This window comes from Mesoplodon bidens, assembly GCF_964165515.1.
Source record: "Mesoplodon bidens genome assembly, contig: HAP1_SCAFFOLD_154, whole genome shotgun sequence".
Lineage (NCBI taxonomy): Eukaryota > Metazoa > Chordata > Mammalia > Artiodactyla > Ziphiidae > Mesoplodon > Mesoplodon bidens.
Genome location: NW_027671790.1, coordinates 262,100 through 284,273, shown reverse-complemented (window position 1 = coordinate 284,273; position 22,174 = coordinate 262,100). Strand labels below are relative to the sequence as shown.

At 38.7% G+C, this 22,174-nt stretch overlaps 1 protein-coding gene and 1 long non-coding RNA gene across 2 annotated transcripts in view; both read left to right on the top strand.

Moving 5' to 3' along the window:
* LOC308611048 (uncharacterized protein) overlaps positions 1 to 2,861 on the top strand; it is a gene marked incomplete at both ends in the record, with an annotated part of 43,631 nt that extends 40,770 nt beyond the window's left edge. Inside the window, one exon of the mRNA XM_081259988.1 lies at positions 2,655 to 2,861. Within this exon, the coding sequence (XP_081116114.1) occupies positions 2,655 to 2,861 (207 nt within the window). The remainder of the gene's footprint in view (positions 1 to 2,654) is intronic.
* Positions 2,862 to 17,602: 14,741 nt separating this feature from the next.
* Positions 17,603 to 22,174, top strand: part of LOC308611054 — a 31,211-nt gene continuing 26,639 nt past the window's right edge. Inside the window, exon 1 of the long non-coding RNA XR_014014766.1 lies at positions 17,603 to 17,701. This is a non-coding gene — a long non-coding RNA (uncharacterized lncRNA). The remainder of the gene's footprint in view (positions 17,702 to 22,174) is intronic.

Sequence of the window (22,174 nt, the reverse complement as noted above, 5' to 3'; positions counted from 1 at the left end):
CCACCCAGATGAACAGTTTGCATTCAAATTATTGCCTCAGGTTCTGCTTCTACGGGAATTCAATTTATAGCCTCCTAACAATCCGGTGCTCCTTACAGAGCCATCACTGGTACAAGTACCAAGGCATGGCACATTATGTATCACTCCTCCTAAATCCTAATATTTTTAAACAGATAGGAAAGAGCATGACCTTGAAGAGAAAAATCGTTTATGAGAATGGCCAATGGATAAAGGGAAGGAGAGACAGTGCCATTTGTTTTCCATTAATGATAGTGTGAAATTTATGGGCAGATGGTCTAACAGGTGTGACTATAATTTGAGGAGCCTGCTCCCTTGGTTACAGAAGACTGCTATTGTTATTATTATGGAGGCACAACCTCATGACTTTATTGCTTCGCTTGATGTAGCCTTTTCCTTTACCCTTAAATCTTTCTACATCACTGAATTGCAGCCAATAGCTTTATTTTCTCCCTATGGCTCCATCACAAAAAAGACGCACATGTGCACACACACACACACACACACACAGAGTTTTGTGTATGCCAGTGCTTGAAAAGACAGGCTCATGGTGCATGTATGCAATGGATATTGTACATTACAGGTCTCTGTGAAATAGTCTTCTGCAGGTTCCTATGTTTATTTTATGAATAATTAACTTTAGTAAAGTTAATTTCCTGAAGATCTTGATGAAGACTGAAGAAAGGAAGTAAATTTTAAAGAAAAAGACTTAGAAACTTGCCCTTTTTGCCCTCTCTTTGTATCTTAATGAACAAAGGATAACTGGGCCTTTTTTGAAGTCTTTGCTTGAGTTGAAGACACAAAATGCAACCTGTACTCTTATCATAATATGTACAGTTTATGAGTACACAAACTTAGAAACCGTGAATTTCCCTAAAGTTATTATACCATTTAGAAGATGTTTGCTTGGACGTTTACTTAAAACCAAACAATTGAGATCTATATGTCCAAATAATTTCCTTCTCTCTTGCTGTCTCCATTTCAGTTTCCTGAGTTTCTGGGAAGGCCTGGTTTCCCCAAAGGAACGATTTCTGGTAGAAGTCTGAAGGTCTGACCCAAGAAAAATAATCCAGTATAGCCAATGAACTGAGGACAAGAAGGTTTCCAATCAGGTAGGAACATTTAATCTCTTACATTACAATCACCTTAAGTAAGGTGTGCTGATAGCTGGATATGATTTAACTGCTTGGAAAAAGATGCATATATAACCTACCCCACAAGGAAGCTGTTCTCAATTCCCTTAGTGGTTGTGGTGTTTATCGGAGAGTGCCTTGGGGGAAGATGAATACAATAACAGTATGATGCTTTTTTTTTCATTTTTAGCTCATTGTTGCCAAGTACACATGGTGATCTTGGTGCCTGTGCTTTAATCCCAGGAGGTTAGATATGTGGAACAGCACATTAACCCTTTTTAGTGTTTTCTCCCAAGACAAATCATTTTTATAGGTTGTCTCCATGGTCTTCTAGTTCCTTATCAAAATTAAGCATCAAGTCTTCTAAGTGAGCAAAGCCCCAGTCAGTGTGCGGAAATCAGCTTGGTTCTTACTGGGGCACATCTTCTTGGTCTTGGCACAAAGTGAGTTCACATAGGGAGTTAGAAGGAGGAGAATGGGGCATGCGAAAGGGGAGTTCTCTGTTCTCATTTACCTATGCATGTTGAACCTCCACTAACAGTTTTATTTTCATTAGCAATTTGTGCTAAAAACCTAGGGTAGGGCTTCCCTGGTGGCTCAGTGGTTGAGAGTCCGCCTGCCGATGCAGGGGACACGGGTTCGTGCCCCAGTCTGGGAAGATCCCATATGCCGTGGAGCAGCTGGGCCCGTGAGCCATGGCCGCTGAGCCTGCGTGTCCGGAGCCTGTGCTCCGCAACGGGAGAGGCCATAACTGTGAGAGGCCCGCGTACCGCAAAAAAAAAAAAAAAAAAAAACTTAAGGTAAAGGGAATAATGAAGCTGTCCCATTATATGGCAGGACAAAAGATAGTAGTGACATCAAAATCAGGGCCTATCCATCTCATTTGCAGTTATATACTCAGTGTTTAGCATAGCATTTGACCCCTCATCAGTATTCAATAAGAAGATGCGTGTTGAATGACTTAAGGATGAATTAATGAATGAAAAAAGTTAATATGGTAGAAAATGTGTTTTATCCTTGTATTTTCGTGTGTTGACTTCTGTATTTCAAGACCCAGCACTGTAACTGACACATAGAATATAAGCAATAAAATTTGTTGAAAGAATGAATGAGTCCCCACAATTCTAAGAATAATTTTAAGACCAACACAGACCCCATATCTGCCAAGGCCTATGACAGAAGTATCCAGAGAAGAAAGCCTGATCTCAGCTAGTGGTAGAGCTGACAGAATTTATCTAGTTTTAATAATTTACAGCTCATCCCATTACATTTAGGCATAGTACCTACATGAGCCATGCAATTAAATGTTGACTGAAAAAAATGCACAACCTAAAAGTTGAGAATTGTTTTATTTAAAAAAAAAGAATTATGTTTTATTTGGAGGACATACTGAGGACTTAAGTCAGGAGACAACCTCTCAGATAGCTCTGAGGGACCGTTCTGAAAAGGTAAGGGAGGGCACAGGATATTTAGGGGGTTTTGCAAAAAAACCCAAAAAAACAGGTAGTTGGAACATCAACATCTAGCTCCCCCAAGGTAGACTGCAGTGTGTTACCCTTTCCTCGGCCTACCTTGGGGCACCCTGAAGGGCCTACGGGTCTGAGTGTGGCCCAGCAAGCCCAGGGGAGCTGGCAGGTCCTCAGAGTTCTTGTCCTGAAACTGGCGCTGACGCGACGGGGCCACGAATCTCTAGACGCTTACTGCCGTTAAACGAATGCAGAACTGCGACTAAGGCCTCAGGGAACCTGCTTCACGCCTGCCCTTCTGGATGGCAAATCAAGACCTTACGTCGAGGCTAGGGCCCACGTTGAGATTCCCCTTAGCTCTAGAGCAGGGCAGGAAGAGCTCCCACCCAGGACCTGGAAGCACCCTCTTTCTTTCGAGAAAACTCTTTTTCTTCTCAGAGCCATGCCTACACGGATGAGCATCCGGGCCACATCAGTGTTTTTCACGTAGCTTCAAGGCCGCATAAATGCAGCTTTCAAGGTGGGAAAACAAGGCCTGTCTCAAACGGCCGACATTTCCAGGTTGACATGGGGCAGAATCTTCAGTGGCTTGTACCAAGCCAAAAAGACCAAGCTTCTCACTGAGTCCTTCCACAATCAACTTTTCTAGGCAGCGTGTTCTTCCTGAGGTGAACTGCCTAAACGAAAGAATGCGCTAGGGCTCCTAGGGTCCTGCGAATCTTCCAAAAGCCTGCAGCGTTACAGTAGACACTGTGCTCTAGATGCACTTGGACCGCAAGCCGACTTTCTCCTTGAGGCAGGTTGACTTCAGGTATGAAGTACTGGGAGGAATTGTAAGCAAAGTGTTTTTCTCAGTATAGCTCCGACTGTGGCAACGGGGCCAGCGATGACAATGAAGCAGACTTCCATGGCCTGCTGCAGCTGCTACAGTCATCTTCCTGAGGCTGCTGGTGAGCTGAGGAAATCTAGCTCCCCCGAGGACGTGTGCAACATGCTGCCGTTCACTCGGCGCACACACGGGTGCTCCGAAGTGTCTCCGTGTCTGAATGTCGCTCCTCAACTGAGGAGAGCCTGGGGGTACTCAGGGCCCTGGCACGGAAACGGGTGCTTTGGCGAGGAGTCTAGGAGTCCTGAAAATCTTACTACAGTTCGACTAAAGCAGAACGGCGACTACTGCCTAATGGAAACTGCTGCACGCCTTTCATTCAGCATGCAGTTCAGGGCCTTATTTCGGGGCTGCTGCTCAGTTGAATTTCCCTTTAGCTATAGAGCAGGGAGGATGAGCTCCCAACCAGGAACAGGAAGCACTGTGTTTCTTTCTTTAAAACTCTTTTTTTTCTCAGAGCCACGCCTGCAGGGACTAGAAACACGGCAACAACAGTGTTTTTCAGTTTCTTTCTGGCCGCAAGAATGGAACTTTCAAAATGGGAAAACCAGGCTTTTCGCTATAGACGCCATGTCTAGATTGACACACAGCCTAAATACGTGTGTTTTCTAACAAGTAAAAGAGACACAAACTACCCACTGTGCCCTAAACTGAATCAACTTTTTAAAGCAGGGTGTTCTGCGACTAGCGAACTGCCTCAATGAAGGGATGCCTTCGGTCGGCCGAGGGGCCTGTGTATCTTCCAATATCCGGCAGTGTTACATGAAGAACTGTTGTTTAGTTGAAGTTGCAGTGCAAGCTGAATTTCCCCTTGAGGTATGGTGACTTCATGTATGAGGTCCGAGGAAGAATTGCCTTCCTCCCCTTTGAAGTCCCAAACCACTACACCCAACATCTTTGTCTTTAGTTGAAAGTGGTATTTAAGGTGAGGATTTCAGCTATTTGGGAGATTTACTGAGTTCTCCTGGGTCTCTTCCATGTATACATATTATTAAATTTTGTTTGATTTTCTCCTGTTAATCTTAATCGGTCTCATATCAATTTAATTCCTAGACTAACCAGAAAAACCTAGAAGGGTACAGGAAACTTTCTTCCTGCCCAACAGGCATTATAGTGCAGGGCACATTGCCTGCCTTTGAAAGCATCTGAACTTATACACATTGAGAACCCTCTCCTTTCCATGCCCCTTTACCATAGGCATAAAGATTTCTGTGCACATCGAGGCTGAGCAGAACTCCTGAGTCCATCATTGTTTCTCAAGGCAGTCATGAAGACTGTCAGAGAGGAAGAACTTTTCCTCTGCCCTTCTGTAGGCAAAGGGAGTAGGGGGTCCCCAAAGAAAAAGAATCAAATATAACTTTTTGACATAAGAGAAGCCATTTTAAGCCTAAATCATTTGTGATCTCAGCCTGGTCATGATGCTTGCTCTTGAACAGGTCTCAGTAATTAATGATCTTGTGAAATAAAATTGTCCCTTACCATCTGGTTCTATAAGAATGAAGTCACTAGCCACTGTAGTCTCTGACCTTGACAAAAAGTAATCACTTGATCTAAAAGAGAACTGGAAATTTTTCTTTGAGCCAAATTTGAGGATTATAACCTGGGAAGAGCATCTCAGAAAACTCTGAAAACTGTTCTGCCCATTAGAAATCCAGGGAGGTGTATAAGTTTTTTTTTTGAGACAGAGGGCTGTACATCAAATGACATTTTATTGAACGTTTACATAATTCAGATCTAAGTGCCATCCTGCTGGTCATGTAACCCCTTACAAGGTCAAGAAGAAATGTTATCTCTTAAGGAGGGAGTTGTCTTGTTGATGTTAGGAGAATGTTGCTCTTTATGGTTGAGCAAGTGTTCCTGCCTATGGGGGAGTTTTGGTCAATGTGTAATGCAGATGCACATGCACAGTGGAGAGAGGAGACCAAAGGGCAGAGAAGAATTTATGTTTAAATTTCTCTTGTCTTGCCATAAAATATAAATTTTGTTTCACAACCTTCAACACACCCTGAATGGAATTCAGGACAGAGATCAGGAATGAGGCAGTCTATGCTCTGGGAAAACCCGGCAGAACAGGCCTTCAGATAGTTAGATATTTTCAGAAGAATTTTTTTTTTTTTTTTTTTTTGCGGTATGCAGGCCTCTCACTGTTGTGGCCCCTCCCATTGCGGAGCACAGGCTCCGGACGCGCAGGCCCAGCGGCCATGGCTCACGGGCCCAGCTGCTCCACGGCATGTGGGATCTTCCCAGACCGGGGCACGAACCCGTGTCCCCTGCATCGGCAGGCGGACTCTCAACCACTGCGCCACCAGGGAAGCCCCACAGAGAGGATTTTGATCAAATGGGCTTTTCAATGTTCCTCCTGTTCTACCACACCTAGTATTATACTACATTTATCTCTAGTGATAGCTTCTTCCTGGGACAGGCCTCCTGTCTTAAATTATTTTAGGGAATAAGGGGGAAGTTCAAAGGCTCTTCCTGTGTCTTTTGGGCCTTGATTGTTTTCAGCTCAAAATAATCCACATGCCATAGTGACACATCTTGTGGTGGCCTGCACTTAGACCCATTGGCTCCCACGTGCAAATGAGAACCATGCAATGACTCAGGGAGAGCCCTGAGCACATTATTCAGATAGACACCAACATGATGCAATTTTTCTTCGGTGTGTTCAGTGAGAGAAAGCAATACAATAGGCACTGCCCTTTTACTTTGGGGGAGGTTGAAAGTCCCTTCTTGGAAAGGAAAAATAAGTCCTTTTAGAGCATTTAGAAAACCTAAAACCTGTGACTCAATTTTTTTAAGTGCAGAGTTAATTTTACCCAAATGTGTTTTCTTAAAAATTGCAACCAGTCAAGATCAGTATCTTCAAGGGGTGCACCAGTTATGATATTTGCTGACTTTACACTGTTCTGAAATTGAGGATACCTTCCCTCTACTCAGTTAATGTTTATTTTTATTAAGTTTTAAAACTGTTTTAAGTAGGAGATCTTTTACTGGAGCCTGCGGTTTGATAATGTTAACCACTGTGACACTGCTCTGTTACCTCACATCAACCAATCAAAGAATGGTGCAGGAGCTGATCACATACCCTGTGATTCCCCTCTCTCACCTGGTATTTAAAAATGCTTTCATGAAACCCATCAGGAAAGGGAGTTCAGGGGTTTTGAGCACTAGCTGACCTGAACTCCCTGCCTGGCACCTGCAGTAAATGCTGCACTTTCCTTTGCCATAACCTGGTGTCAGTAGATTTGCTTTACTGCACATGGGAGAGCAGACCCACGTTTTCTTCATCAGCATATTTATATATATATTATTATATATTGTAGGCAATGGAGATATTTTACTTCTTTCCTATTGTGCTGTTTTATTTTCTAACTGAGTTAACCATGAAAGTCAATTTTTGTTGATAGGAAAGAAAAGGTACAAATTAATTAGCTATAGTTAAAAATTTAAAGCTTTCAAAATGCTTGTTATTTATAATGAGATTTATATAACAGAGAATTAGGAAATAATTCTGTATTTAAATGGTTAGATTGTGATTGTGGAACATGAAATTGGTAGTCCACAGGACATATACTAAATTTTCACGCTTAGTGATACTATACTTGTACTGTCCATGTCAAGCTAAAATGTTGTTTTTCAACAATCTTTAGCAAACATATCTTAGTTTTATTATTCAGAGGGAATATAGGAGCTCAATTTGTTATAGGGAACTTGAGCATTCCATCAACAGGAATTTGAAGAATACACTAAGAATATCTTCTACATTACATTGGAGTAGTGAATTACTGATAATTATTTAGGGAATTCTTTTGAAAAATATAGTCATCAGGGGCCGATAATTGAATTCTATTGAAATATAGAGATAGATATTAATAAGAATGGAAAATCATATTTTCATTTTATATTGCCCATATCTTCATTTTATTTGTAGTTTTTGAAAGTTTGCAAGAGAAAGATATCAGAATTTATACTTCATTCAGCAGAATCCCTTGGACCAAATGATCACACACTCAGAATACATAAGTGGAGACATTGCTGACTGTGGCCCAGGAGACAAGGACAAGACCTAGAAAAGACACAGTAAATAATGGAGGGAAAAAAAGATTGGAATAGACAGGCATTTCTCTTAATGAAAAATGTTAACAGTAGAATCCTTGAGGGAGAATCTTTGAAAACATTGGATTTCTATAACAATAAAAAATTGAGTCCCAAAGTACAATGAGAAATAACAATAATGAATAAATAGGATAAAGAAATTATATGTTAACTGGCATACATTCCAGGAGATTATCAGACTCCTGCAGAAACCAGGGCGTTCTGGCCTTTAATTCCCCTTGGGCAGAACTGCAGCGCCCCTGTCCCCAGCCTTCAGCCATCAACTCCAGGACTACAGAGGCAGAGTCCTAGCCCTCAAGTCAGGCTGCCTCACTGACTTGAATGCCCATGGAAAAGGGAACTTTGATCCTGACCTGAGACACAGCCCTCAGATGTTTGTAAGCTGGAAAGTCTGCGTCAGACTTCCTCCTTGCATCTCTCTAGGGTGAACTAGGGAAAACAAGACATCACAAAACCCTTTCCCACAGAAGAAGTCTGGGAAAAAACACATGACGATGTTGGCCTTGGTGCCAGGTGAGGCTGATATAACTAGAGCACACCTTCTCCTGGGTTTGGTACCAGAATCCAGGGCCCTGGTGGGAGGACCTGGGCTCTGCCCTGGGTTCCATGGACACAGACAAGCAAGTATGATCTCAGCAACCTTCAAGGACCCAGATGTAAGAAAGAGGCAATGAAGACACGATGGTTGCTTCAGGGTGGCTTGGTGTCAGCCTAGAACAGCTGGACTTCATAAGGAGTAACACACTGTGGAGGGAAATAATAAAGAATTTATAATAGGAACAGAAAACAGTTTCATTTGAGCCAAGCTGAGGGCTATAATCTAGGAGGCAGCCCCTCAAAAGGCTCTAAGGAACTTCTCCGCTGAAGCATGGTAGTCTTATACTTTATCAGAACAAAGAACATACATCAAACATGACAGGGGTCTATTCCTTAAAGATTTCAAAAGAGACAGATTGAGGACATATCTAGTGAGACAGTAGGATCCTGGTACCTGGGAAAGGAAGCTCGTCTTCGAGAGGGTGTTAACATGGACATCGTAAGAAGGGAGTCATTTCTCCTTATTTTTGAATCACACATTTCTTTTCCTTAATGGTTAAAGCAGATGTGCTGTGTGTGTTTGACAGGCTCTTTCAGTTCACACAAAGTTTAGACTGAACCATGTATAAGCCTAAATGACTTCCCCATACCTCACTACGTGAAAAATTTCTCCCTCAACAGTATAATTTGGGGCTTGACTAATCTTGGCGATAAACCAGACACATAATACCCTCAGCTCTCTAGGCCTCTCCACCTGCAGATCCTGCTGTCTCCTCCCTCCAGGGCCCAGCACCACAAGAGGCTGTCAGGTGAGGGGTTTGGGACTCAGAGAATTGACTCCCGAAAGTGTTTCTGTTTTCCAAGATAAATAACAATACAGTTTGGATTCTAAAAATCATCCAAATAAGTGGGAAAAAAAATGCTAGACCAACAGTGAATCACAGCGTTTTTCATAAGATAAATGAATGTTATATAATGAAAGAGTAAATAGAGCCCAGAGGCTTTAATATGTAGAATTAAAATGGAGTTCAGTAGTGTTTAAAACACATCCAAAGGTCATATTTATGAGCTGCAAGTCCAACTGTATTCCACAAGAATTTAGGCAAATGCATGAAAGATGAGTTATGAGTAAAGCACTATCCCCAAACTGTGGGTGTGGGGAAACTCATCCTAGCACTTTGTGCAGAACTAATACATTGCAACCATATCTGGTTTCAAAATTGATATTTTCTGCAACTAAAAAGGCAGAAATAAGCTAAATAAGCTACCTATCCCCCCTCTGTCCTTCAGTTATTAATTAAGACTCCTATTTCTTCCTCTCTTATCTATTTTTTAAATTCCAATTTCAAATGTCAAAATATTCAGCTATTATATCTGTTATTGTTCTCTTAATTTAGTCTCTACACAGCCTGAAATTTCTTTTTAATTTCCCTATTATATAATTAGTGTTATATTCATCAATTATGTGATATTTCCAGCAGGTCCTGAGCTTTTATGCTCCAAATGTATGCCCTTCCATACTTTAATGCACATAAATATACTTTATACTTTTACATCAATTTAAAAAGTAATCTGTTGAGTGCAAATTCTGTCTTCAGCATTTTGTTGGGGTCAGCAGTGGGGAGAGAAAATGTAGAAGAAGGAAAAGACATGGCTTATTGTTCTCAAAAGAAGTTACAGAGAAACCTCTGACTTCCTTATCAAAAGGAGGCCCATTTCTTTTTCAATGTCTTTTCTATTGACTTCAAGTCTATCGGGCTTTAAAATATTTGTGTGTGTGTGCTCATATTCTGACTGTCTCTCCCAGCAGATTGTGAGTTTTGTGAAAGTGAGGCAGGAGATAGATGGGCCCCAGGGTAAGCAGCAGGAGTTCATTCCCTCTGGACAGAAACTCCAAAATATCAATAACAGGACAATCGAGAAAGGAGGCTGTGCCCTGCCCAGATAAGAGATAAAAGACTAGATATTCCTCATTCTCAAGTCAAGGAGACCTTCCCAGCTACACATGTGCAGAAGGGTTCCTTGGAGGTCAAAAAGGGAGAGGGCACCACCCCATAGTAAGTGATGTCAACTACCCATAGGCCTCTTCGCTAGAATCCATCTTGGCTAAGAGATGCACATGAACACGGGAGGACCCTGAGGTGTACCAAATATGAACTCAGAACCAGGCAAAGCAAGATGATTGGTCAAAGGAAACCTGGAAGAAATTCCCCATAAAAGTGATTCAAACTACCATGCGAGCGCAACTCTCTCTCTGAGCCCGCCCATGTGTCTATCCACATGTATTCTTTGTCCTCCTAATAAACACTTTACTTGTTTCACTACTTTCCATCTCTGTGGAAATTCATTTCTACACAGCAGACAGGCCAGGACCTTGTCACTGGCCACTAGTTCCTAGTGGTCTAGTGGCTAGGATTTAGTGCTTTCACTGCCCCGGCCTGACTTCAATCTCTGGTCAGGAACCAAAATCCTGCTTCAAGCAGCTGCAGGCTGAGGCCACCTGAGATGAAAACAGGGGCAATGTTTATCTTGTTTAAGGTCATGTCTTGTTAAAAAACAAAATTCAACTGAGTCAATTTGAAAATCTGATTGGCCTTATTTGATGCTTTATGAATTGGGCAGCATCCCATCTAGTAAATAGAAGGGCACTTTGAGAAGTTATACAGAATGGAAGGTTTTTATAGAAAGGAGGGTGGGCAAGAAAGTCATTAGCAAAAGAAAAAAGGTTATTTGGGACCAGTACTATCTTCTCTTTGGAGGGAAGGGAAGCCTTGAGTTTTATCATGCAGATTGCCTCTTCTTCTTGGGTTGGGGGAGATGGAGAGGGCCCCTGTGACAGATTACCACATTGGTGCTGACCAGAAAATTCCAGATTTCAGAATTAAGATAACATTTCTGGTGAAGGTCGAAATTGCAAGTAGGTTAAGTATTAAATATATGCGTGGTGTCGTGGGCTTTAGCACAAATGAAACCATTTTGTGTCAGTGGTTTTCCTCCTTAATAGTCCCTAATGTAGAACTAGCAGAAGCACAACAAAGATTTGTGGAAAAGTAAATGAGTGCCTAACTCAATTGATCAACTGGTGTAAAGAATGTGGCATAAGAATAAAAAGATCTAGAGAGCAGATGAAAGAAGCTTTTGTGTATATTTTTAAAAGGAATGTCTTCTGTGTTTTCAAATTACTGCAAACCTAATCAGCAATGTTGATGTGACTATTAAAAATGATGCTTTTTGAAAGGTTAGGGAAAGGAAAAACAAGAAAAAAATAAGGATGTTTGGCATTCTGGATGTTGGCTAAATGGCAATTTAATCACTAAGAACGTATTTTATTCTATTGTCATGATATATATGTAATATATGTAAACATTTATTTATATGTCATACATAATATATATTTCTTTTTAATCACCCCTATTGGGGTACAATTTACATACAACTAATAGTACTCATGTTAAGTGTATAGCACAGTTAGATGAATTTTGACAAATATATACAGTTGTGTAATCACTACCACAGTCATGCTACAGAAAATTTCCATTACCCAGAAAGTTTCCTTAGGCTCCTTTGTGGTCAATCCTCACCTTCCTACAAAAGTGATATGATGATTTGCTTCCAGTGACTGTAGTTTTCCCATTCTCAAATTTACATAAATAGAATCTAACAGTATGTATTTGGTTCCTGTTTTCTTTCACTCAGCATGTTTTGAGATTCATCCATGTTATGTATATTAATATTTCATTGCCCTTTACTGCGGATGTGAATTACTCATTCACTTGATGATGAACATTTGAGCTGTTTACAGTTTGCAGCCTTAACCTTTATGAAACCACTGGGATTTCCATTAGAATTCTTTAATTTCTTACCCAATTCAACAGTATGATTTGAAAGTTATCAGAAACCTGCACTTGTCAGAAAGTCTTTAGTATGAATCTTCCTGAAGATGAAGCATTTTTGCAAAAGCATCTATGAATGCTAAAAAGATTTAAAAAGACACAGTTAAAGATCTGGTTAAAATGCAATTGAGAAAAAAAAATTTGTTTACTGCTGTAACATACAAATTTGACATATTCAAATTTTAGAAATTTTATTTAATTTCATATAACTTATAAGAATATCTATATTAATGATATTTAGTATAATCTAAGTGTATAACCTAAGAAGGTTGGAGATACATTTATCTCTAATCAATTGACAGTGCCTCCTATAACATACCAAATAATCCTAATTAGTTTAATATCTCTCTTTGAGATGACTTAGGGGTCCTCTGAAACATCCCAAAGCTATCTAGAGGTCAAACTAACTTTAATTAGGATTCTATCCTTGAGAAGTTTATCCAAAATGATAAAAAGTTTCAAAACACTTGGTCAAATAGGATTACAGATCACTGTGAAACAATGCTTATCCATTTAACCAAAGTGACAATGAAAGATGTTAAAAGCAAATACAGAAAGTTATAACAGATTATTTAAAAGGTAAAGAAAATTTACAATCTGTAATCAAAAGCAAATCAGTACTCCAAGAAAACTTTTTTCTCTTAACAGAGAGAGAAAAAAATTTCAAGTTTTTGTACCACTTTACTTTTAATCTTAAAATTCATTTACTCAATTAAATTCATTCTAATCTTAGTGAGTCCTGACAACACATAGAATTTCTTTCTAAAGATTACTTTTTCCCCAGAAATCTACAACTTTCTATATTCATATTAACTTGCCCTTTATTTTATTTCCTATTTAGAAATAACCAGCATTAAGACAAAATTACTTCCTTTTTCTTTAACAAAATAAATTTCTATTCTTCATACCTTCTTTTAATGAAAACACACATCCTAATACCCTGTATACTAAAATGTTCTCTTTATTTCTAGTAGCTTTAATTACATATTTAATTAGAATTCTCAAGTCTTAAAAACCTAAATTCCTAGTGAAAATTAAGAAGTAAGCAATTATGAGCTGTTCTTTACATTAGCATTCTGTAGATGGGCAAATTTATAAATAAATGCTATTTATAATTTCTAAAAATATGTGCTTTCTTATGGAAAATGTCTCAGTGTGACAGCAAACATATTTATTAATAGTCTTAAATATCTTTACTTCCTCTGTAAAAGGAAGCCAATGTTTAGTAATTAATATTTCAGTATATTATTTTATTTGGAAATGACCTCGATATTCAATGAATTCTCGTCATTTAGCTTAATTTAGTTAAACTCTAAAATTTCAAGTTACTAAAACTTCCAGAAAAGCTATTTTTAAGTAGACATTCCTAAAACATAATTATTCCCAGAGTTCACCTAAAAACTCTTGTCTCATTTACCTCTGTTTTATTCACTTGTTCTCAAAAATTATGTTTAGATTACCCAAGAAAACTTTATGAGACATTAGACCAAGTCAGCCATTATCCCACATTTAATATTGAATATTTTTCAGATCACATGAATCTGAAATTCATTCAAGTTAGTTTCTTTTATATTTCTGAGAATTTCTATAAGTGCTTAATTTCCTTTAAGTCAATTAAATAGAGCTCATTTACAAACTAACTTTGATAATACCATCCAAAGGAAAAGAGACATATTTGTAATGTACACATGGACATACATACATCCAGACAAACAGAGATCTCACAGTTTTCCTGCCTGAGTTTAAAAAGGACTCTTCTCCCCTTTTTTCCCCCCTCAGTCTCAGGAATTGGCGATGGTATAGACAAGAGTGAGTGAGAGTACATTAGAGCCCAGGGTAGAACATTTACATTTCAAAGGCACAGGGAGAAAAATGTAAGTTCCTCCTAGTAAGATTCGTTTCCTTCTGGTCAGAATAGTGAAGAGATACTTTTAACAAGCCAGCTTTTTCATATGCAAAAACAAGTTTTAGAATGTCAAAAAGTGCCCCATCTGGGTCATTATTCTCCAGAGCCTAAAGAATACTGTGACCACATGATTTTAGAAAAATATCACCTTCTCCTTTTCATGGGTATGAGCCCATGAAACGAAGAGCTAAGAATTTCCCAATTCTGCAAAATACACTGTAGGGAATATAAGATGAAACAGAGCTCTGATTACCCATTCTCAGTTGTTTATGGCTGGTAATCTTAAAATCTCAAACAAACAAACAAATGTAGTCTCTCAGTGTTGCAAACTCCTCAGCCCAAAAGGGAAAATCCCAAAAATGTTTAGCCACTGACAGACCCAAATGGCTAAGAGAATGAATACCCTGGTATTATCACACACAAGTTCCACTACTTACTAGAGAAATCTCAACCAGCAAAGCATGTGTCTTTTTCCCTTTACCACAGAAATGAAAAGTGCCATGGGCCAATGATGCCTGGTCAGTGGCAAGTGTTCAGGGCCATCTCTGAGACAAAGGTGCTCAAGCAGCTGCTGAGTAGTATCCATGAGCTGCCACTGGTCAGGGGCCAGTGTGCTATGGTTGAGATGCCCACTAGGGATGGTGGCCCCTTCATGGTTGCCAAAATTATTGCCAAACCAAACACAGATTCACTCACCCAATACAGAGCAAAGCCAATCTACTGATGCCAGTTGTGGTGAAGGGTTTTATTTGCAGGATGCCAAGCAAGGATAACAAGCAGCTAATGCTCAAAAGACCCAAACTCCCTGAAGACTTTTGGGCAAGTGTTTCTAAAGGCAACATTAGGAGTGAGGGTCTCAGGGTGAATTATCAGTTCATGGACATTCTTTTGATTAGTTGGTGGAGAGGTGACAGGGTGATGTTTTGGGAACCTTAACCATCAGCCTTCTTGTTCCAACCAGTCTGGGACCTACATGCTTGTGATCAGCATGTAGTCAAATCCTCCATCAGGTGGAGAGCCTTAGTGTCTACAAAAAACGCTCAAGTGTCGTGGTCCAAACGTGGGTTGGAAAAGAATTTCCAGACACAAGGCAGAATGTAAAGAAGATAGAATTTATTAGAGGAAAGTGTCTCTGCCAGAACAGCAGGCTGACTTCCTAGTAGTCTGGGGGAGTCGACCCCAAACATGTGCTATTGATCAGTTTTTATAGCCAGAAAACAAAGGAATGGTCCAAGGGGAAAATTTCGTTTACTAATTGGTGGAGGCACATATACTTTCCTTCTGTAGGGTGGCAGTGGGACAGGGAAGATGCCTTTTCTTATTTGGGACAGGTCTCATGGCCCAGCTGGGCTCAGGAATTTCATAACCATCACAACATGGTGGGGAGGGCAATTAAGGGTCTGATAAGGGGTGTAACGCTGACACTTTTTCAGAGAGGGTTGTCCTTTGTCCTTGAAGCACCATTGTCCTTGGAGCACCACATCAAGGATATGTGTCAGACTGTTATCTATATCCCTTGAGGAGAAAGGGATATAGATAACACTGTTTTTCAATCTATTGTTACTTTTCTTGCTTGACTGCTTTTCCTTTGTTTCTGAGTTTTGTCAGTTCTATAATCATTAACTGCTCTTTGGAAATCAAGGGAGGCCTAGGAGACTAAAGCTTTTTTCTACAAACAAGAAGCAGGGAACACTGGGAGTCTGTCACTGGGAAGGCCCCACAGGATTCTACTCAGTTTCACAATCATGAATAAAGTTGTTTCTATGAACGTTCATGTACAAATTTTGTGTGGACGTATTTTTCTCATTTAAATTCCTAGGGGTTGAAATTAGGGGGTTGTATTAATGCTAAACTGTTTTCGAAAATAGTACATTATTTCACGTTTTCTTCAGGAACGTATGGGACTTCTGGTTGTTCTCCATCCTTACTAACATTTGATGCTATCAATCTTTTTAATTTTAGTCATTCTAGTAGATGTGAAGTTATTTGCATTGTGGTTTTAATTTTTCTTTGATGACTAATAATGCTGAACATTTTAAAAAGTTGCTTATTTACCATTCATGTATCTTCTTTGGTTAAGTGTCTTATTAAATTTTTTGCCCAATTTAAATTGAATTGTTTGTCTACTAAGTAGTGTTGTAGTGAAAGCTGTAGAAGAAGCAAGTTTGGCTGGATTACAGAAAACAAGGGGGAGAGTGGTAGGAATGAGGCCAAGAGAGACATGGGAGAAGGGGAGAACAGATCAAAAAGGACTTTGAGGCCTTGGTGCGAACTTTGGATTTATTGTAATTAAATTGAATTCACTGGATGATTTTGAGTATAGAGTGGCACAATCAGGCTTAAATTTTAAGGGACCACTTTGGCAGCTCTGTGAACAGGCCAGAGGAATGGGAGTAAACACAGGATAGACTAGGAGGTTATTGCAGCAGTCAGAAAGAGAGAAACTGGTTAGTTGCAGTTCTGAATGACCTTTCCCCTCACTCTTGTTCCTGACATTCCAAACTGTATAATTTCAGATGTGGAAGACTGAGAAATTTCCTGGATTTTCTCAACAGAATATTGACTTACTCAAGGCCTTTAAGTGGAACACTCTACTGAGGGTTGAGAGAAAGCTGACAATAGTGGCTTGCTTAGCTTAACTCAGTGGTTATGGTTGTTAGTTGTGGTTGCAATATTATGGTTGTGTGACTCTTTGGTTAGTATTCACTTTCTCCATCTTGGAATATAAGTTTGATGAGGATGGAAAAATTATCTCTTTTTTTAACTCACCACTGTAGCCTCAGTTTGAGCACAGTGCCTGCCAATTAGCATTTAGTCAATGGGTTTTTTTGTAGGGGAGTGAATGTGTGTATGTGTGAGGGAGAGAGAGAAGAGGGGCAGAAACAGAGAGGGGAAGAGACAGACATAGGGACAGGGGAACAAGTCCATATTGCAAAAGAACAGGACAATATTTTCTGTGAGTAGAATGCTCAGAGCCTGTGTACTGTGTTCTTTTCTACTTTCTCAGGTTAGATTTATCACTTCATAAATTTTCTTTATCTTATCCAAAATGAATCTACATTTTTTTTTCTTGTAAGTATAAAGAAAAAGATTTTTTTGGGGGAAATTTTTAATGTCTCACTACAATTCAAGTACCATAGATGTCTCTTTCTATTATTTGTATATCCTGAAAATATACCAGCATTATTGTCTAACACAAAGGAAGTTGGTACTATAAATTATAAGAGACAGGAGCTATGTTTTCACAGCTCTGTTTCTTGAGCACCCAGCCCAATGGTATTGTGGAGATGGAATAACAATCACCATGAGCACAGGTCACTGCTGACATAGGGACTTGCTTTCTCTCTAAACCATTTGACTTTGTTGGTGCCCAGGGCAGGATGCTCCAAAGTATGCCTCAGTGGAATATTACTTTGAATTAAAGTTACTGAAGAAATGACTGATGCAAGAGAGACACACTGACCTTCCTATCTGTCTCCATGAAAGCAGGAAATTAATATCTCATGTGAATGGTGCCCTCCCTGTACCAGGAGGTAGAAAGACATCATTAGCACCAGAGATAGGGAATGCAGGGTCAAGAAGACTGTATAAACCTTGTTACTTCTTTAACTCAAGAAGGTTGGCAGGGACATTTCTTCCTCATCAACAGCTGACAAGACAACCAGAAGGCTGGCTAAACCCTGCTTCCCACCACAAGACTGCTGCAGCTGAGAGATCCTAGGACACATGACAAAGGCCAGCAGAAGGTAAAATTTCTTATCTCCTCAACTTCCCAGGCCTTTAAGGTCTGGTGGGAGGGAAAGTGCTTAAGAGTCTCCTTTTCTCTATCTCTAAATTTAGATTAGCAGAAGAAAATACTTATGGAGCAAGATCCTTGTGACATAGAAAATCTGGTATTTGGAAATGAGTAATCTCATCTCAGTTTTTCTTAATCCTTTCCTCCCAGAGACAGTCACTGTTTTTCTTTGTCTCTGTCTCCTGAGTCATGTTTCATAAGAAGAAAGAACCATAGGGCAGAAGACAGGCATAGGCCCTATAAGCCTGCTGTTTGAGACAGCCTCACAGACTGGTGAGTTAACAGTTCTCTCCAGTCCAGTGCCTATTAAGACAAACTTTGCTGTCAGTCCTCTGTATAAAAACTGGATGAGATTTTTCCTTCTGTATTTTTCTATGTCCTGAGAGTTTGGCTTTTTGTCCAGTGAGAATATTATCTCTGGTCTCCACCATCTGGATGGTGTATTTACTGGGGTGCATCTGGTAACCCGTTGAATTGACTGGGGTTCTGAGACACAAAGTCATAAACAGCACACTCTAGTCTTGTTGTGCCAGCTGTCAGAGGAGTTTGTCCTAAGGGGACCCAGTCCATAAGGGGCCTTTGTTGTTTCAACCTTCATTGCCTTGTTAGTGTTGGAAAAGTCCCATTCCAGTAGCATATGCCTGATGTCACAGATTAGTAGGTTTGGGATCAGAGGTGCCTCAAATTCCCAGGAGAGACCAGGGACACAGTTTGCATTATACCACCCTTACTGCCTGTGCAATGAAGGCCTTTGCTTTCTTAGATTATCCTTGGAAATGAATTTTCACATTATAGGGGCTATATCATCTGTGCCCTCTCCATCTGAAAGTCTGCTTATTTTATCCATGGTAAGGATTTATTCTAAGCCTGAAAAGTTACCTCTGGGTCGTTCCATAAAAAGGCTTACTGATTTGAGTCACTATTTGAAATTAATGTAAGGTCTTACTCCTCAATGGCCAGATGATGGATCCTTTAAATTTGCTGTATTTAAAAGATTGCCTTTTTGAGAGCTCTCATCATAAACAGCTGTCATATTGATATTTATGGAAGGATCAAATTGAAAGGAAAAATAATGTATAACAGCTAGCCTTAGGGAATCGTTATTAAGATGAAATAACAGAAATTAGACTTAAAGATCCAACATGAATTCCTCTTTTTAAGAAAAATTTTAAAAATTGCCCCATCTCCTCAGCAATTCCTTAGGCCCTCCTACAAATAATTAGGAAAAGATCAGTTGGAAGCCAATATTCAAGAGCTAATAGAAACAATTATCTTTGTCTTCCAAATCTCTACAAAACCAGAAATGCAACTTAGGAACGAGTCAAGGCCCATTTATCTTCACCAACCCTGAAACCTATTCCTCTCAAATTCTTGTAGATATTATAAAAGTTGAGGATAATTGGAACAAAATTGTCCTGTACTTAAGAAGAAAAAGTTTTTTAAATAATAATTACCCTGAGACTTATGATAATAGAAAAATACACTCCAAAACTCATAGAAGAAAATTTACATTTTTTTTCCTCTGTCCCTTAAAGTTATAAATCTTACCATGTCTTTGAAATGTAAACACAGCCACATTGCCTGAGACTGAGCCCAGATTAGCTCAATTGTTAGAACCTGAAACTAAAATTTAAAGAAAAAAAGAAAGAGGTTTTTTTTTTAAACAAAAACCCTCTCTTGCTCAAACTCTAAATGACAGTCTCCTTAAAATTGTTTATCAAGGGCAAGTACACTTAAAGGGCAAGAAGACTTAAAAGTCTTCTCCATAAATAATAAAAGACTGTAGCTATCTGAGTGAGTAAACTTAATTTATTCCAACAAGCAATATAAAAATTCTCAAAAATATAACAAAAACAAATACAAATATTTTTCAAATTCACATGATCTAGGATAATTTTTGGTAAGTAAAATCTAGTTCAGGTTTAGGTTTAATTAATACAGACATATCTTAAGAGTTATCAGCATTAAGTATAATAGCTTTATTCTATGTAGTTTTACTAAAAGTCAAATAAGCTCATGTTATCTCTTTTACAAAATTTCTCAGAAAAAAGTAATAATAATAATAATTTAAGATGATGGCTAACACTACTTTAACATCTTATGAAATTGTCATGAGTAATCTGAGTGATTGTTAAGAACAAATTAATTAAATAGACATAAGATAAGAATTCTTTTAGGTAAACTTTTTTTAGCAATAATTGTTTTTGCTATGTCAACTTAAATAGTTTTCTAAATGTCTTTGATAAATTGTACCCTTAGAGTTTTGCTAAGTTAAATTAAATGAATTGAATGTCTAGATCATTTCCAACTAAGACAAAATACTGAAATATTAATTGCTGAACGAGTCTAAGTTTACCTACTTTTGACCTCTTATTACACACTAAATATGTTTGGTTCTATTAGTAAACATGTCTTGTGCTTCATTAAAAGCTTGTACTATGAAGTAGAATATGTTTCTAGAAATTATGAAATGTATTTATAAGTTTGCCAAGCCACAAAATACTTACACAGTTAATAATTTTAACTTTATCTTTACAAAAAAATTAAAGCTTCAAAGGATTAAGAATTGTAAATAATATATGTGGTTCAAGCTGCTAGGAATTATAAGGAAATTAGAATGTGTTTTGGGGTAAGAAAAAGTGTAAGGTATGGAGATGTTTTTGTTAATGTAAAAACTTTGTTAAGTGATTTTTGTCCTAAAGCCGGTTACTTCTAAATGGGAAAGAGAACAAGGGACAAACCAAAATGGACATAGAAAGTTGTAAGAGGTTTCTTAAAAAGGAATCTTTAGAAAGGAATTTTATGTGTAGTCAGGTCTAAGATTGGAATGAATTTAATAAAGTGATTGACTGAGTTTTAATATCCAATGTAAGCTGGTAGAAAATTAAAATTTGTTTTTTCTCTCTTTTTGCAAAATTTTCTTAATTATTAGTCTGCTCTTAATGAGAAATTGTAAACAAAGACTTTTTTTTACATTTAATGTAATCTGTCTAGCAAAACAAATATTGTTCATTTTGTCTTTATGAGTCTTTGATAATTTTGAAGAAAAACTGAGTGCTTTCAATATTAAAAGAGCTAAGTCTTTGTACAACTATTTAACTATCTGTATTTACATGTGAATCTTTGTCACTTTGATTAAATTGATAACTAAATATTAATTCACAGTGACATATGATCGTATTTGACAAAGTGTTTTAAAACATTTTTATTTTTGAAAAAGTAGATTTTCCCCCAAACCAAATTCTAAATGAAATCTTATTGACCTGGAAATAACGTTCAGGTTTTCCAGAGGCCCCCTGGAACACCTTAAAAGATTTGTTTTGGGCTTCCCTGGTGGCGCAGTGGTTGAGAGTCCGCCTGCCGATGCAGGGGACACGGGTTCGTGCCCCTGTCCCGGAGGATCCCACATGCCGCGCAGCGGCTGGGCCCGCGAGCCATGGCCGCGGAGCCTGTGTGTCTGGAGCCTGTGCTCCGCAACGGGAGAGGCCACAGCAGTGAGAGGCCCGCGTACAGCAAAAAAAAAAAAAAAAAAAAAGATTTGTTTTATCTTATTAGAAAAGAGAGCTATGAAACTCATTAGGCTTATTTGGTATGTTACTTACATGGGAAGCATTGCTAAATAAATGATCATAAACTCTAGGTTATATCATAAGGGTGAATGTTATTAATATAAATGTTCTAGAAAGTATATGAAATTCCTAAAATTGGATATGTCCTAGTATAATGTTATCAGTCATAATTCTAGTTATTATCTTAAATGTTTTGTGTCACAGATAAATTTTCTTGTCAATTCCATTAGAATGAATCAAATTTTTAGTAATGGATATTTGTCTTTTATTACTTAGACAATGGTTTCACTCAGATGCTTTTACAAAAGCTTCCTGAAAATGTGTTTCATGTTCAGAGAAATTCTTGGAAAAGGATCTAACAAGTATTCTAGAGCACAAGTTTCTGATGAATTTCAAATCATTACACTGAACTGAGTAAGAATTTACAAAACCCTAACGGAGAAATTGATGGTTTCATAAAACTTCTAACAAAAGATCAAACAAAACAAGAATTAATTACATGGGACTAAGTAAACTGAAGAAGATGGTTATAATGTTTTATGATTTTAAAAATAAATTTATTTATTTTATTTATCTTTGGTTGCGTTGGGTCTTTGTTGCTGTGTGTGGGCTTTCTCTAGTTGCGGCGAACGGCAGCTACTCTTCGTTGTGGTGCGTGGCCTTCTCATGTTGTGGAGCGTGGGCTCTACGTGCATGGGCTTCAGTAGTTGTGGCTCGTGGACTTCAGTAGTTGTGGCTCATGGGCTCTAGAACACAGGCTCAGTAGTTGTGGCGTGTGGGCTTAGTTGCTCTGGGGCTTGTGGGATATTCCTGGACCATGGCTCGAACCCATGTCCCCTGCACTGGCAGGCAGA